Source organism: Mya arenaria, chromosome 8 (assembly GCF_026914265.1).
Source record: "Mya arenaria isolate MELC-2E11 chromosome 8, ASM2691426v1".
NCBI classification, from domain to species: Eukaryota; Metazoa; Mollusca; class Bivalvia; order Myida; family Myidae; genus Mya; species Mya arenaria.
Window position 1 is genome coordinate 33,678,495 of NC_069129.1, and position 19,783 is coordinate 33,698,277.

General features: G+C 36.2%; 1 protein-coding gene across 1 annotated transcript; it reads right to left on the bottom strand.

Annotated features, from left to right (window-relative positions):
* Positions 1–223: 223 nt before the first annotated feature.
* LOC128243917 (anti-sigma-I factor RsgI6-like) lies at positions 224–17,145 on the bottom strand. The gene is made up of 14 exons (XM_052961928.1): positions 16,901–17,145; positions 16,001–16,149; positions 15,055–15,144; positions 14,460–14,613; positions 13,769–13,811; positions 12,474–12,632; positions 11,325–11,380; positions 10,861–10,998; positions 8,636–8,807; positions 7,713–7,814; positions 4,134–4,182; positions 1,086–1,252; positions 667–883; positions 224–355 (listed from the first exon to the last, which is right to left on the bottom strand). Exons 1-14 carry the CDS (start codon positions 17,095–17,097, stop codon positions 318–320), a joined length of 1,731 nt encoding a protein of 576 aa, XP_052817888.1. The 5' UTR covers positions 17,098–17,145; the 3' UTR covers positions 224–317.
* Positions 17,146–19,783: the final 2,638 nt, after the last annotated feature.

Sequence of the window (19,783 nt, forward strand, 5' to 3'; positions counted from 1 at the left end):
TAGTAACATCAGAGAGTAGAATACATTCTCAGAAGCACCAAATAGTATCCAAAGTTTAAATATAAAGGTTTACGTCAATCGGAACACCTCGGTCATCTCTGACATACGTCAAGCCTCCGATGTATGTATTATTAATAATAATAATAATAATAATAATAATAATAATAATAATAATAATAACAATAATAATAATAATAATAATAATAATAATAATAACAAGTAGCATTTTTTATGTTCATTTTGTATTCATTTCTGAAGAACTGGTATTATTGAGAATAAAAACAAGGAAAACACACTGTCAGTCGATAAGTTCAATTTCAACCAATAATTACATGGGAAATGTCCGGTGTCCCTCCTGAAAATAAAACTGGAATGACATTAAACGAAACACATTAAAATAACAGATTGAGCAAATGTATTTAGTTCCAGTATTACAAGATAACGGCCGAGATAGCAAGATAAGCCCCGCCCCCTTAGATAGTGTTACTACGCACCCCAAGCTATTGTATACAGTCATCGCTGCTTTGTTTGTGGGAAGCCATGGCGGACGGAAAGTGGTGAATAAATTGCTGCTTTCTCATTTATCAATAATGATTTATTTGATTGACAGGTCGGATCGATGTATTTAATCGAACTTTGACATCTCAGAATTGGGTATGGCTTTACCGTTCACACCGTTGAGGTGTATTTGAAGAGTTTTGCCAGCTTCTGCGAGAGTGAAAGTCTCAGTCTGGAGAACATGGCCGTTATGTTTGACCTTCAGCTCATACTCGCCCTTGAACCCTCGCACGTGGAACGGGGTGCTTCCATGGATAGTGCTGGTCACGTGGGTACGCCATGTTGTGTGGAATAGTTCCTCGTACGCTCGACCCGCAGCATTTGGCTACTTGTTCAAGGTTAATGATTGCAAAAGTTTAATCATTGTTCATAGGTTTTCGTATATAGTAAATGTTTGTTCATAGCTGAGGTTGTTGAATAAATTAAAGTTTCGCAAATAATGTAGATTTCGAAATATGTTTATCTGAATATTTTACGGTCTGGATTACGTTTATAAATTAAGTTCAGTGCAACCGCGTTTGACTTACCGTTACATTGGAGCCCGTGTACAATACGGCGTCTTTCTCCCAGATCTGGCCATCCCAAAAGCCCCAGAATATCACGCCTTCCACAGACGGGTGGCTGAACATCATAGTCAATGTGTCCACTAGCCGGGTGGCTCGATGTGCGTCGTCTTGCTCATTAATACCCAGTTCTGAGATGCGTAGACAAATATCAAGATATAACAAACATCTACATATGACAAACATCTACATATTACAATCAACAACATATCATAAACATCAACAAACTTCTACGCATTAAACACACCTACACATTGGACACATCTACTAACATCTACATAATACACATACATTAACATATTACACACATAAACAAACATCTACATAATACACATACATCAACACATTACACACATCAACACACATCTACAAATTACACACATCAATATACATCAACATAGTACAAACATCGACAAACATCTACACATTATATACATCAACAAACATCTACATATAACACACATCAACACACATCTACACTTAACACATATCAACATACATCAACACATTACACACATCAACACACATCTACACATTACAAACATCAATATACATCAACATAGTACAATCATCAACAAACATCTACACATTATATACATCAACAAACATCTACATATAACACACATCAACACGCATCTACACATAACACACATCAACATGCATCAACACATTACACATATCAACACACATCTACACATTACACACAGCAATATACATCAACAAAGTACAAACATCAACAAACATCTACATATAGCACACATCAACAAACATTTACATTTTACACATACGACAAACATTAACATATTATACACATCAACAAACATCTGCATATGACACACATCAACAAACATCTACACATTACACACATCAACATACATCAACATAGTACAGACATCAACAAGCATCTACATATTACACACATCAACACACTTTTACACATTACACACATCAGCATACATCAACATAGTACAGACATCAACAAGCATCTACATATTACACACATCAACACACATCTACACCACACACATCAATATACATCAACAAAGGACAAACATCTACATATTACACATTAACAAACATTTACATTTTACACACATCGACAAACATTTACATATTACACACAACAACAAACATCTGCATATGACACACATCAACAAACATCTACACATTACACACATCAACATACATCAACATAGTACAGACATCAACAAGCATTTAATATTACACACATCAACACATACCTTCACGTTGCACACATCAAAATACATCTACATTTTACAAACATCAACAAACAGCTGCGCACTACACACATCAACAAACATTAACCTATTACAAACATCAACACACATCTTCACATTATACACATCAACATACATCTACATATTACACACATTAACAAACATCTACATATAACACACATCTACATACATTTACATATAACAAACATCAACGTACATCCGAACATTACACACCTCAACAAACATAAACATGGTACAAATATCAACAAACATCAACACATTGCACACATCAAAATACTTCTGCACAGCACACACACGCACGCACGCACGCACGCACACACACACATCAACATACATCTTCATATTACATACATCAACAAACATCAACACATTACACACATCATCATACATCAACATCTTACACACATCAACAAACATCTACACATTGCACACATCAACAAATATCTACACATTGCACACATCTACAAACATCTACATCTTACACACATCAACAAACATCTATACATTGCACACATCTACAAACATCTACTCATTACACACATCTACAAACATCTACACATTACACACATCTACAAACATCACATCTTACACACATCAACACACATCTACACATTGCACACATCTACAAACATCTACATATTACACAAATCAACACATATCTACACATTACACACATAAACATACATCTACAAACTTCAGCATTTTACAAACAAGAAACTATTTACCTTAAAACGTGTTTTTGTAAAACTATTATAATAATTCTACTATTTTGTCAACATTTCCTTAACTATGTTCGACCTATGCATTGTGGATTTATAGATGTCCGCATACTGTAATTGCATATTATATCTATAATTATCTTTTAACACAGTTTGTTTAAATGAAATATCTTCAAGCTTATTAAACTATTCCATTAATATTTCAATTAATTTAGACTGATGGTAATTGAAGGTAAAATGAAATAAACCATAATTCCCAAAATCAAAGTTAAAACCATTACGACTAATAACTATACACTTAAGATAAAAAAAAGTAATATATAATGTTATAATTATAGTAAAAAGTTATTTTATAAGTAGAATTCGGAGATTTTAAATAATTTAAAACTTTGAATTCCACACAGAGAAATATATCGTTTAAAATATTCATAATAGAAAATGTCCCAGGACCTTCCTGTCACGTTACGAGAACATGGCGGTAACCTTTTAATAACAGTCTGTGGTAAGTAGCTGGTAACATGTAGAAGTACAGGTGGTCTTTGAATGTTGTCCCGCACGTTTCCGTGTTCGTCTGCATGGTGGCTGGTTGATCTTATTACAATAACACGCTATCATACTAAATGTTTCTAAGCTGGTTCCTGTATGTTCTATTGAGTTATGCACCTATCGATGGTTTGCTCGATGGAGTGGACATATAGATACAGTGATTCCTAATAGGCGGTTTGAGACCACTACCCGGGACATACACTCGGCCGGTTTTAATTCAAAGGATTTTCTTTTATAATGCCTGGATCTTCGACCTCCAGGGATTCGGAAAAATATTCCTGTTCCAGGGATGGGTCTTAGACAACATCTTTTGCAGTTCCTGGGTGTGTCCCATCTCCCCCTCCCCCCACAAGTGGGGTAAACATTGATAGATGCATTTCTGGACTACTCCTGTATTCAATTTTCTAATTTGAATAGTTTGAAGTTCACAAATGTTTCAACTTATTTGTTGTATTTATTAGTATTCTTATAAAGCATAATTTGCAAACCTGTAATCATGACTGGTAACTTTGCCTTGCCAAGCAGATCAAGTCGTGTCTGAAAAAACCCATAAATTTATAAGCTGTGTGAAGTTAGCTAAACATACGACATTGGACATTGGACATTCAAGATCGAATGTTGTGCTGGCTCGACATTGGACATTCAAAATTGAAAGTCGTGCTGGCACGACATTGGACATTGGACATTCAAAAATGAAGGTCGAGCCAGCACGACATTGGACATTGGACATTGGGATTTCAAAAATGAATGTCGTGCTGGCACGACATTGGACATTGGACATTCAAAAGTGAAAGTCGTGCTAGCACGACATTGGACATTGGACATTCAAAAATGAATGTTGTGCTGGCACGACATTTGACATTGGACATTCAAAATCGAATGTCGTGCTAACACGACATTGGACATTCAAAATCGAATGTCATGCCAGCACGACATTGGACATTCAAAAGTGAAAGTCGTGCTAGCACGACATTGGACATTCAAAAATGAATGTCGCGCCAGCACGACATTGTACACTGGACATTGGGATTTCAAAAATGAATGTCGTGCTAGCACGACATTGGACATTGGACATTCAAAATCGTATGTTGTGCTGGCACGACATTGGACATTGGACATTCAAAAGTGAAAGTCGTGCCAGCACGAGATTGCACATTGGACATTCAAAATCGAATGTTGTGCTGGCACGACATTGGACATTGGACATTCAAAAATGAATGTCGTGCTAGCACGACATTGGACAATGGACATAAGGATTTCAAAAATGAATGTCGTGCTAGCACGACATTGGACATTGGACATTCAAAATCGAATGTTGTGCTGGCACGACACTGGACATTGGACATTCAAAACTAAAAGTCGTGCTGGCACGACATTGGACATTGGACATTCAAAAATGAATGTCGTGCCAGCACGACATTAGACATCGGACATTGGGATTTCAAAAATGATTCAAATCGAATGTTGTGCTGGCACGGCATTGGACATTTAAAATCGAATGTTGTGCTGGAACGACTTTGGACATTGGACATTCAAAATTGAAAGTCGTGCTGGACATTCGACAGTCATAAATGAAGGTCGTGCCAGCACGACATTGGACTTTCAAAAATGAAAGTCGTGTTGCACATTCAAATTAATGTATGACATGTTTTATGAATGAATGTTTTCTACCGACTTTAAATTAATTCGGATGGCATGCAATTTTCGGAATTAATTTTTTTGAGATATTGTCTTAAAATTATTTAAAAGCAATGACCCATTATAAATTTATAACCACCAAGAGAGCATTGTCATTACGATTCCATAGCAATATTTGAAACTTAAGCATGATTCAGATATAAATGATGTCACATATGCAGAGAAAGATTCAAATGAATATACTTATGAATGGTCGGCGATTATATGTAGACAAACAGTGATAATGCTTTCGAAATGGCATACTTTTAATAAGCTTAAGTGTTTCCGAACCACTGCTACACATCCAGTACCATTTATAAACGAAGTGAAGATAATTATATTCACAGTATATGATGACATATGGAAAATATACACATGCATTGATGATTCCAAAAAATATAAATGTAATCGTTCCTACATCTACTTTATCTGGTTTTACGTATTATAACACGAAATATTGTCAATGAGCCGATAAAGTAACCTATTACTGCCTGTCGACTTATTTTTTATCGACTCAATTAGTCACAACATTCGATTTTGAATGGCCAATGTCGTGCCAGCACAACATTCACTTTTGAATGTTCAATGTCCAATGTCGTGCCAGCACAACATTCGATTTTGAATGTCCAATGTCCAATGTCGTGCTGGCACGACATTCATTTTTGAATGCCCAATGTCCAATGTCGTGCTAGCACGACTTTCACTTTTGAATGTCAAATGTCATGCCAGCACAACATTCGATTTTGAATGTCCAATGTCCAATGTCGTGCCAGCACAACATTCACTTTTGAATGTCCAATGTCCTATGTCGTGCCAGCACAACATTCGATTTTGAATGTCCAATGTCGTGCTAGCACGACATTCATTTTTGAAATTCCAATGTCCAATGTCGTGCTGGCACGACATTCATTTTTGAATGCCCAATGTCCAATGTCGTGCTAGCACGACTTTCACTTTTGAATGTCCAATGTCAAATGTCATGCCAGCACAACATTCGATTTTGAATGTCCAATGTCTAATGTCGTGCCAGCAAAAAATTCGATTTTGAATGGCCAATGTCCAATGTCGTGCCAGCACAACATTCACTTTTGAATGTCCAATGTCCTATATCGTGCCAGCACAACATTCGATTTTGAATGTTGAATGTCCAATGTCGTGCTAGCACGACATTCATTTTTGAAATTCCAATGTCCAATGTCGTGCTGGCACGACATTCATTTTTGAATGTCCAATGTCCATTGTCGTGCTAGCACGACTTTCACTTTTGAATGTCCAATGTCCAATGTCGTGCCAGCACAACATTCGATTTTGAATGTCCAATGCCCAATGTCGTGCTAGCACGACTTTCACTTTTGAATATCCAATGTCCAATGTCGTGCCAGCACAACATTCGATTTTGAATGTCCAATGTCGTGCTAGCACGACATTCATTTTTGAAATCCCAATGTCCAATGTCCAATGTCGTGCTGGCACGACATTCATTTTTGAATGTCCAATGTTCAATGTCGTGCTAGCACGACTTTCACGTTTGCATGTCCAATGTCTAATGTCGTGCCAGCAAAAAATTCGATTTTGAATGTCCAATGTCCAATGTCGTGGCAGCACAACATTCGATTTTAAATGTCCAATTTCCAATGTCGTGCTAGCACGACATTCATTTTTGAAATTCCGATGGCCAATGTCCAATGTCGTGCTGGCACGACATTCATTTTTGAAAGTCCAATGTCCAATGTCGTGCTAACACGACTTTCACTTTTGAAATCCCAATGTCCAATGTCGTGCTGGCACGACATTCGATTTTGAATGTCCAATGTCCAATGTCGTGCTAGCACGACATTCATTTTTGAAATCCCAATGTCCAATTTCCAATGTCGTGCTGGCACGACATTTATTTTTGAATGTCCAATGTCGTGCTAGCACGACTTTTACTTTTGAATGTCCAATGTCGTGCTATCACGACATTCGATTTTGAATGTCCAATGTCGTACTAGCACAACATTTGATTTTGAATGTCCAATGTTCAATGTCGTGCCAGCACAACATTCGATGTTGAATGTCCAATGTCCAATGTCGTGCTAGCACGACATTCGATCTTGAATGTCCAATGTCAAATGTCGTATGTTTAGCTAACTTCACACAGCTAAATTTATATATGTATAATATTGGAAAATCAGTCTTTCAAAGACAGGCAAATACCTTTAACATAGTATTGGCAACAGAATGAAACTAAGAATATAGTTTGCCTACCTATATAATATGAGTGACCGGGCCAGAATAATATTATTATAATGTTATAGTCTTTATCATACAAAACTGTATTTTATCTTTAGAAACATTTTTTTCTATCGTCCATCCTTATTTTAATATTACTTTAATAAGTATTTTATCACCTTGATAACGTGGACATCTACGCCGTGTAAGTGACTTTGGGCTCCTATGCCGCCAATAGGTACTCCGGCAGCTTTGTACTTCAGTGCCAGGTCCGCCAACTCCTGTGGTATAGTCGGCATAGTAGATGCTCGTACATTTCAATAAACCATTCGGAATACCTCGGCTATTTTCCATCGAAAATAACCTCGGATGTATATGGACGGTTTACAATATCAAAATATTTTACATTTTACTAGTACTTATGTACCGACATACATCCGAGACAATTTCGAAGGAAAATGACAGAAGTGTTCCGATTGTGCAATAAACTAAAATGTAGCTTGCTGTATTATTATTATTTGACTCATTTGAAAGTAGTAGGTTAAAGTAAATATATTAAAGACAGTTTTCAACTCAAAAATAAAAAAAAGCTGAACAAAATGGTTTAACTCTCTGAGACATGAATGTATTCATGGCTGAAAAAATTAGTCCCAATGAGAAAGCGAGTAATATGACCGTTTACAAAGGAAACAAAGGAAATCACTTTTCCCATTTTACGTACTGATGTATCAAAATTAGAACAAAACAGAACAGAACATATACATGTATTTTATTAAGGCTTGTACAAAGTACATCATCTTCTTAGCCACAAATACATCATCTTCTTATCCACAAATGAATTATAAATAAACAAACACATGGTATGACATAGGTTATACATTATATGAAATAGAATCGTAAATACATTCCAAAAAATACATATATTCAAATCAGGTGAGGATGAACAAAACTATTATAATTATAAATCAATATTTAAAGTTGATCTTTTAATACTCAGAGCTAGTTTGACAACAGCTTGTTAGCATGTGACGTAAATGAACATTTTTACTATACTTAAATTGGTAATTATTTTCATTTTTTGAAGCTGTAAATGCTTACTTACAACCGTGGATTCGGCATAGCTCAAGACACCGTAATCATTGAGGAACAATCTCGGGTGTCCGTCGATGGCATGGATCTGTCGGAACATGCTGTGGGTGATGTCGGGGTCCCCTGTCTGAAGCTCGTACACATGTCCGTGGAGAAGTTCGTTATTCACGTCCCATTGCTCACACCTGTCCGAGCGATATCACGAGACAACGATGCATAACTTAAATAATGTAACACGCGTTCACACAGACCCAGTGTTTTACTGTTGCTTAACTGCATCAATGTTAATAAAACGAAACTGCACAAACATACACAGAAACGACAACTTAACTCTGCGATGTTATTGCTATCATAAATTGCATTTCATAAAATTATAATGCATTTTGAAAATAAAAATCCTTCAATAGCTCAATGTATATCATTAACTGACATCATGCGATAAGAACGAAGTTATGAAAGTTTGTAAATATATCAAAGAAGCATATGTTATACTTACTGTAACTCAATTATTAATAATACAACTTAGTATAGTATCTATGATATTAAAGTTCTATTCTGTTCTGTTTTGTTCATCAAAGATATGAACACAGTAGTTTCTATGTAGACTGTTCATTGGCAACACTGGTAAGTGTAACACTACCAGTTAGTTAAGGTAACCGCATATCCAGATATGTGCTGATAAGTAGTAGTTAAATATCTATTTAAAACAATTATTATTGAAATAAGATTCTTGCGGTTATTTCGTGCTTTGGAGAAATAGAGACACACAAAAGGTAAAACACCGTTTCACTCCAGAACATGTTTGGAGCAAAATCATCTTATCAAACATAAACTTATACACGTGAGATATCTTATATACATGCTAGATATTCTATTTACATATGAGATATCCTAAAAACATGTTAGATATCCTACATACCTGTGAAATATTCTAAGTACATGTGAGATATTCTATATTCATGTTAGATATCCTCCATACATAATTATGAAATATTCTTATTACATGTGAGATATCCTCTATATATGTGAGATATCATTTATACATGTGACATATACATGTGAGATATCCTATATACATGTTAGATATTCTATTTGCATATGAGATATCCTAAATACATGTGAGATATTCTATATAGATGTGAGATATCCTATTTACATATGAGATATTATTTTTACATAAGAGATATCCTAAATACATGTGAGAGATTCTATTTACATGTGAGAGATTCTATTTACATGTGAGATATCCTAAATTCATGTTAGATATCCTTTATACATGCGAGATATTATATTTACATATGAGATATCCTTTATATCCTAAATACATGTGAGATATCCTTCATACATGTGAGATATCTTACATACATGTGAAATATTCTAAATACATGTGAGATATCCTACAAACATGTGAGATATAATACATACTTGTAAAATATCCTACATTCATATGAAATATCTTACATTCATGACAGATATCCTACATACATGCGAGATGTCCTATATACATGCGATATATTCTATTTACATGTGAGAAATCATAAATAAATGTGAGATACCCTTCATACATGTGAGATATTCTAAATACATGTGAGATATCCTACATACATGTGAGATATTCTAAATACATGTCAGATATCATACATACGTATATTCTATTTACATATGAGATATTCTATATACACGTGAGATATCCTGTATAAATGTGAGATATCCAGTATACATGTGCGATATCCGTTATAAATGATAGATATCCATGTGAGATATCCTATTTACATGTGAGGTGAGATATCCTATAAACATATGTTACATTCTATATACATGCGAGATATCCTTTATACATGTGAGATATCCATGCGATATATCTGAAATAAGTGTGAGATATCCTCAATACATGAACATAAAAGGTTTGAGTGAAAACAGTCAATATTAATTGCTTTCTTCTACATTTTCCAGCTGAACATTCTAGAGGGGTCTTGCTTATGGCCCAAACTGGTAAGGAACAGCTGGTGCCTCGTTCTTTTTCATCATTATCACTCGATTATGACTCATTCAATGAACTATTGTCAATGAATATTGTATTCTGTATTAGACACCTTTGCGAGAAACTTCTTTTAAACGTCAGGTATACAGTCGGTAATTTTCGTAAGTGAAGCGACAAGTCGCTACAACTAGTCTCTCTGGTGTCTTGTTTGTTTACTTCATATGCCCAATAAATGGGATCTTTAAAGTTAAACTCACTTTCCTTTTGTATGCGAGATGACACCCTGGATACGTTCGGTGATGGCGGTTCTGAGGCTGTCCCCGTGCAGCTGTTTAACCCAGTCCTGAGTAAACTCCTCCTTATCCCAGAACGCGCAGTGACACCGTACCTTGATTCTGCACAAAGCAATAACACGAATATGTCACGGGACACTATGCTTCATTTTGGAATTCCTTTTATTATGAACATTTCGACATATCGTATTAGTTATTTCAAATCTTGTTTTTGGTACACAGTGATAAGAATGGATAAGCGTGCTGTAGGCATTTTTTCATTCATAATATTTTGGTTGTTGCAAATCGCAGTAAAATGGTTAAATAAAGTGTTTATTGTTGAACTTCTTCCTGAAAACACTTTAACTTAAAAATGAAAGATCAAATTCGCAAAGTAAGTATTAATTAAGCTATGCTTAAACAATCTTAAAATAACACGAAAATAATACCCATGTGAACGAAGCGCGTCAATTGCATGTAGGGGACGGTCATAGTCGATTTGACCCTGAAAAGTTTGAAGGCAAAACATATTTAGATCATAAATATACTCAGTGTTCAAAAAAATATGTTGATGACGTCATGCACTAATTACAGGTCCTTGCGTACTTTCAGCAGCAGGAGTCGATCTCGGGACCTCTGGGGTGTTAGACGAGGGAGATACCCAGGGAAAGGAATCACGTGACTTGAAAGGGGTTTTCACATAGGTCAACACGGGTCACAACCGATGTAAACAACAAGTAAGTGACGTTAATTTCTATATCACTTTTTTGACAGAAATGATATGAAAATATGTCTTAAGCTATAAAAAACTATATTATTTTCTGCTCCAACGCGTGAGAACTATTTTAGATTTGTTTTATTTTAATGATGCAATCCTTGGACAAAATTTCAGCATTGCATCGTTCTACAAAAATCCGTCATGTTAATGTCTAGGGTTTACGGGAAGGGAGTTACACCAATGCGACGATATGAAACATGTGTCTTGTATCAAAAGATAAATACAATTCATGGTTATTTCGGAATGTGTCAACAAATCAAAGGTTTACAGGATGTTTTGCAGGTTTAAAGCACACAATATCTATAGGCTGATGCAAACATATTCTGTTTTTGTTTTTTAAATTTAAATGCTTTTTTAATTTAATAGCTACGTGGCCACACATTCCTCAGTTAAGAAAGCGCCAACTTACCGCTATTGTTGTTTTGCATGAACTTTTATTGTGCGCCTTAAAGAGGAACACATATAAAAACAAACTTATATTTTTGTAGAAGATAAATAAGAAGGGCCCAAAAGGTTAAAATGCAAATAGATGTTTTGGTCCTATTTTTATAACATACTTAATACTATGATATTTAAGTGTTGTTTTTTTTCTAACTATATGTTAAGGCCAATCTCGTATTTGCCATTTACCAAGATCAGTGCATGCGCCACTAGGAGTTTCATTTTTAAAAGTTACACAATATTGTTTGGCATTTTCACGACAGTTTCATTGGATAAAGTGACCAATAAACAGTTTACCTTTTGAAGAAATAATTTAGGTAATAGTAATTAATGAAACTTGTCATATCGCTTAGCCTTCTTATAAAGGAACTGAGCATACTCTAGTCGACTCCATCTGTCGCCACTTCTCGGCATTTTCGAGCACGGCCCATTCAAAGTTATTGTAGAAGGCATTCTGATAAGCATGCTGGCTGCTGTCCACTATTTTTGTTGCTGAGACGGCGGAACCAAACTTAAACTCCATCTTCTTCTGTGTAAGCTGAATAAAGTACATAAGTTAAATACGTGTGCATACTTCAGTAAAACTGCGATAACTCGACGAGACCGTGCCTGACCTTAAACCTCGAGTTATCCGATGTTTTGGACTACCCATTTTGTTCTTTATGAAATGCCTTATTTTCAAGGTTGAAGACAAAACACGTGTTTTAGTGTTATACCATATTTATATTCGATGTCATTTTCTTTACTTTCATTTCAGTATTAAAGCTGCACTCTCACAGATTTACCGTTTTTACAACTTTTATATTTCGTGTCTTGGAAAGAGCAATTTTTTGCGTAAATATCTGCAAACCAATGAAAAAAGATTGCAGACAAAAGATCAGATCGCAGATTTTCATATTTCCGTTCAAAAAATAATGTTTTATGGCTAAAGACGTTACTAACTGTTTAAGAGCAATGCATAAAACATCAATTTTAGAACTTAAATATAAAAATCTGTGATCTAATTTTTTATCAGCTGTCTTATATAACTGGTTTCCATGCATTTTCGCAAAACTTGGCTCGTTCCAAGACAAAAATTAAAAAAATTGTCAAAACGTTCAATCTGTGAGGGTGCAGCTTTGATTAAAGAGCAAGTTACATGAGTTACGTACATTAAAATAGTTCGTATTTTTACATAATTGTTATAATATAATACTGGGCTGGTATTCAATCTATGTCTTAAATGGGTTTAAGATCGACTTAGCTATTCGGATTACTTGTAATTAATAACTGACCGATAGAGTGAATGATGTATGACCATAAGATTTACCTAAGTTGGCTTTTGAATACCACCCCTGGCTTTAATTTCTCAAAACTTATCAAGTCCCTTATAACAGGATTAAGCTAATGTCACTATTATAATTTTCCCTATAATTTGTGTAATATTTTCTATTATTAGAAGTTTTAGACTTTAAATAGAAATTATGTTTATGATACTCATAATGAACAGGTTTTTTTTAATGAATACAAATTTAAGTATAAATAGTGGCTAAGTGAAAGAAGCTACTTAAGCCTGTTTAGCTCAAAACGTTTCGGGAAATTGGGCCACATTTTCCTTTTTACACTTTTTTCAAAACAAACTGTTCTGTTCTTTAATTTGTATCAAAAGGTGGGGGGTGTTAAGTGCCGTCATACCTCAATTTGGACAGACGCTGCATTCACGTTGTTCCCTGTGAGTCTGAAGAAGCAAAACCATCAGCCAGCTTTAGTATGTTTAGAGCTAGAACATTGCCAGCTTTGGTATGTTTGGAGCTAGAACATTGCCAGCTTTAGTATGTTTGGAGCTAGAACATTGCCAGCTTTGGTATGTTTGGAGCTAGAACATTGCCAGCTTTGGTATGTTTGGAGCTAGAACATTGCCAGCTTTGGTATGTTTGGAGCTAGAACATTGCCAGCTTTGGTATGTTTGGAGCTAGAACATTGCCAGCTTCGGTATGTTTGGAGCTAGAACATTGCCAGCTTCGGTATGTTTGGAGCTAGAACATTGCCAGCTTCAGTATGTTTGGAGCTAGAACATTGCCAGCTTCGGTATGTTTGGAGCTAGAACATTGCCAGCTTCGGTATGTTTGGAGCTAGAACATTTCCAGCTTTAGTATGTTTGGAGCTAGAACATTGCCGTCATCTTATCGGTGAAACGACCCTATCTCTGCCTTTATCCTGACAGGCAATTGGCCTTCCACGAGGGAAATAATAATGATAGTATTTTATCTGAAAAAACGTTGGCGGACAAAATATTTTAATTCAATAATATTAAACTAACTTTAATGTCCTGTGCCAATGTGTATACAGACTGAACACATTATTCCATATTGCTTCTTTAATATACCTGACGGTGAGGTCAGCCTTCCTGTACGTGTCTATCCTGGCGTTGGCATCGCTCCTCCAGTTTGAAAGGACAGGGTTCAGATGGACCTCGGCCTCGTCCACCAAATAGTCGGCCGGTGCCGCAGTTTGTACATACATATGACAGCCGTGGTAACCTGCACGGTAACATTAAAAAATGTTACGATAAATAACATATATTTTATAAACGATACAATTCGATACATTGTGGTAACTGATTAGTGTCATCACGTGTATCACATGCTGTTGGCGCAACTCCAACGTGCAAACTCGGCAGTGCAAGAAACATAGGATTCCGATATGACAACTACTTAAGTCGTTCTAGCGTGTTGGCGGAACACCAACACGCAAATAGGCGAGAATGGGATGGCCGAAATCAGTCATCACAGTAGGTGGGAAAATGAACTTCTGTAAAAAAAGTCTGTGTAAACAATGTGTACCATTGCAATGTGCATTGCAAAATAAATACACCTATATCCCGACACATTGTGTTAAGTAGACGCAATATATTTTAAGGAAAGTTAACAAAGCTCGTCTGATTTTTAAATATGACGTAAACGCCTAAAATAATGGATTACCGCTTGGAATCTTGTCAGCCCCGCCGACTTGATACCACTTCCCCTTCTCCATGTAGTGTATCTCCCCGAACTTCATATACTTTTGGGCTCCTGTAAGAGGTTCAGACAGACATTTTGGATATATGTGCACACTTTACATGTGTTCACAATTTGCATTTGTTCACAAATAAGTTTACTTCAAGCTTTACATTTGTTCATAAGGAGTAAACACTTTACATGTGTTCATAAGGAGTACACACTTTACATGTGTTCATAAGGAGTACACACTTTACATGTGTTCATAAGGAGTACACACTTTACATGTGTTCACAATTTGCATGCGTTCACAAAATACGTGAGTTCACACTTTACAGGATAACACACTTTACATGTGTTCACACTTTACATACTTAACATGTGTTCACATTTTACATGTGCTCACACTTTACATACTTTACATGTGTTCACACTTTACATGAGTTCACACTGAATATGTGTTTATACTTTACATGTGTTGCTGCTCTTGGAAGACAGAAGTGAATACTTCCAACAATATTAGAGTCGATGGGTTCATTTAAAGAAATGTTTCTCTGTCTGTGCGGAACTTTGAGTCACACTAGTGTAAAGTGCGAGACCAACAAGGCTAACAGATCCCTTCAGAGAAAAGCATGCTCGATCCCGAAGGGGTCCGCTGGTCTTTATATACAGTAAATTCTCAATCCACACGGAGCCCGGGCTTTGCTAATTTGTATATTACCAACTAAGTAAACATACGTACTATGAACGTACTTCCGTCTATAACGGAATGTTATACTATGAACGCACATCCGCCACCTACAGCGGACCGTTACTCTAGTTTGGATGGAAATATCGTAATTTAATTTAAAACGTAAAGTAAATTAATAGAAAATAATCATATCTAGTCTTAATGACTATTTCGAGGTAAAATACATTGCTTTATCTTCACCAGAACTGTCTATGCAGTTAAGCATCATGATCATTTCTTGGTATTGGGCGTTGTTGGTTGAGGTCAACAGTTTGATGTAGGCAGTTATGGTGTAGATGGACGTTGCGTGCAGATTCAAGTTTTGGGCGAGTCCATTCCAGTTCTGGTGCCTGTAAAAATGTATATATAGCCTTTAAGGTGATAACGCTTCTTGCCCACTGTTCCAAAATGCTGATGGAATGAAACACATGATAACAACTGATCTTATATTTTAACCTGTAATGTAATGTCCGGTGACGTCACAGTCATCATAAGTATACAACAGTGTATTTATATGCATTATTGCAACAGTTATAGACTAGTCAAATAGAATATGAATATATGAACTAAGCGGTGTGGATACGATGCCATATGTCCAGACACACTTGAAAACGGGACGTGCTATGAAATAATCAGCAATTTCCAATCATCGATAAACTGATCCGATTGTCATATACTGTGTTAAAACCATCGATAAACTGATCCGATTGTCCAATACTGTGTTAAAACCATCGATAAACTGATCCGATTGTCCAATACTGTGTTAAAACCATCGATAAACTGATCCGATTGTCCAATACTGTGTTAAAACCATCGATAAACTGATCCGATTGTCCAATACTATGTTAAAACGAACGTCGTGATTAACGATATTGTTGTTTACGTTTAAACTTCGAATAGATTATCATAGTTGCTTACATTTTAATTAAACAAGTACAGTTGAAACAGCTGTCTCAAAGCCTGTTGCAATTATTGCAGATCACAAATGCATCCATTGCACTTTCAGAGCAATACAGATTTTAAAGTTAACAACGATGTTTGCTATAGCAAAATTTAAAACAATTGTCCCACTATTGTATTTGTTGTGATATGAAGTGTTACCTATTTGAAATCTTCACGCTGTGCGAGCCGTGGTAGGCGTCATTGCTGGGAGCCATTGTGCAAGACTGGCAGTACCAGTTGCCTGCATAATTCGTATTCTCAAAGTCTCCATTTTGCAGCAAGTTTGTCTGTGCATCAATACGCGAAACATATCCGTAAACACATAGTATGAATACAACCACATTGCATCCGGCCATTTTGAAGTTGGCCCTATCATAAACTGGCCAGTACCGCTATGGTGCAAGATTCGTCTGTCTTATCTTACTAAAATAGACTCTCATTCGGACTAGAGTATCAGTGTACTTTATATGCAAAATACGGTTATTAACCACAGCTATATACAAACTGAATTTCGTTATTAGATATAACACTACATGTTCTTACTATCACATAGTATGTTTGACTATGTTCGCCAGTGTATTAGCTGTTGGTTATTCAGGAAACCCCTCCAGCGTAGATGTGGTTTCATTTGTGTTTTACTATGTTCGCCAGTGTATTAACTGTTGGTAATTCAGGAAACCCCTCCAGCGTAGATGTGGTTTCATTTGTGTTTTACTATGTTCGCCAGTGTATTAACTGTTGGTAATTCAGGAAACCCCTCCAGCGTAGATGTGGTTTCATTTGTGTTTTACTATGTTCGCCAGTGTATTAACTGTTGGTAATTCAGGAAACCCCTCCAGCGTAGATGTGGTTTCATTTGTGTTTTTATGATATTTAAAACCCCTTGACAACTTATGAAAAGTTTGATTTTAAAGAAAATTAGGAATGTGTGAACAGAATTCAATGAAAAAGAATACATTTTATTTTTAAATATATTTATTTTGCAACAAAATGTTAAGAATTTTTAGCATAATTAAAAAAATGAAACCTCAAATTACCATGTGCCATGAATAAATGTGTGAGGTTTTTTTTACTTATAACGCGTTTATTTAACCCTTCCCATGGTTCGGTACTTGTTCGTATGTTAAGCAACTGAGTTTCTACGAACGCCCATTCTTCTAAAGACCTGAATATATGATATCGACTATTCAGCACTAACTTGTTAAACAGGACTAATTTTCCAGTGTGGGAATTGTAAACCCCGTACTAGTTGAATACAAATGAATCTCGAGACGAACGTTCACGGCGAACGTATGACGTCCTTTAACCAATGTTATAGGTATACAACTATTTTTTTTTTGCCTTTTTCACAATAATTTACAATATGAAAACACAGCATTTGATAGGCCTATAGCCGATTAATGTTAGTCGTACATATACTGCACACAATACCTATAAAACTTCAATAAAATACTTAAATTGACGTTTGTCCACATAAGGCCCTATGCTGAATTTGTCCAAAGGTTCAGTCTTTGAAATATCCCATGTTGCTTATCAGTAGTTGGCAGGAACTACGACGGTATAAAAAGCAAACCTTTTGCTTTTTTATTATTCAATACATCAGAAAAGCCTGCTTATTTACCTAGTTAGGATTTTAAAAATATATATTTACACTTGACATCGCCTTTTAAATATTTTTTTTTAAATTGTCTCAGTCGATTTCAAGTATGACATTGTTTTATTTTGTTTTGCAATTGTGAACAATTTTTAAAATATTGATTGTTATGCTACCTCTGTGCCCCAATATGCTTTTAAGAGATACACATTCATGTCTGTGCAAAAAACTACAACCTGTTTCGTTTGTGACTCAAGAATGTCAACACATCGGTTCAACTATCTTTTATTCCTCCTGCAATTATCATTGGCTGCAAGGGAACCATAAAAACCTCAATCCCAAACATGGTAAATCATGTTTTTAATATCATATATTGTAAAGTGACACTTTCCGGATCCATGGAAGTCGAGATAGATCGAAGAACAAACTTTCCTTATCAGTGAGCTGAGGATTAAAGAACAAATCTTCATCTTGATCTCTAACGAACTCCCCAGCTTCTCCTAACTGGGTTGATGAGTAAGAATAAACTTTCAGGATCAACAACGACCTTTCGGACTGTTCCTAACTGATATGGGGGTTAAACAACATCTTGTCCGTATCACTGGCGACCTAACTAGCCGCTCCTTACTGAGTTGAGGATTAAACAACAAGTTGTCAGTATCACTGGCGACCTAACTAGCCGCTCCTTACTGAGTTGACGATTAAACAACAAGCTGTCAGTATCACTGGCGACCTAACTAGCCGCTCCTTACTGAGTTGAGGATTAAACAACAAGTTGTCAGTATCACTGGCGACCTACCTAGCCGCTCCTTACTGAGTTGAGGATTAAACAACAAGTTGTCAGTATCACTGGCGACCTAACTAGCCGCTCCTTACTGAGTTGACGATTAAACAACAAGCTGTCAGTATCACTGGCGACCTAACTAGCCGCTCCTTACTGAGTTGAGGATTAAACAACAAGTTGTCAGTATCACTGGCGACCTAACTAGCCGCTCCTTACTGAGTTGACGATTAAACAACAAGCTGTCCGTATCACTGGCGACCTAACTAGCCGCTCCTTACTGAGTTGAGGATTAAACAACAAGTTGTCAGTATCACTGGCGACCTAACTAGCCGCTCCTTACTGAGTTGACGATTAAACAACAACTTGTCCGTATCACTGGCGACCTAACTAGCCGCTCCTTACTGAGTTGACGATTAAACAACAAGCTGTCAGTATCACTGGCGACCTAACTAGCCGCTCCTTACTGAGTTGACGATTAAACAACAACTTGTCCGTATCACTGGCGACCTAACTAGCCGCTCCTTACTGAGTTGAGGATTAAACAACAACTTGTCCGTATCACTGGCGACCTAACTAGCCGCTCCTTACTGAGTTGACGATTAAACAACATCTTGTCCGTATCACTGGCGACCTAACTAGCCGCTCCTTACTGAGTTGACGATTA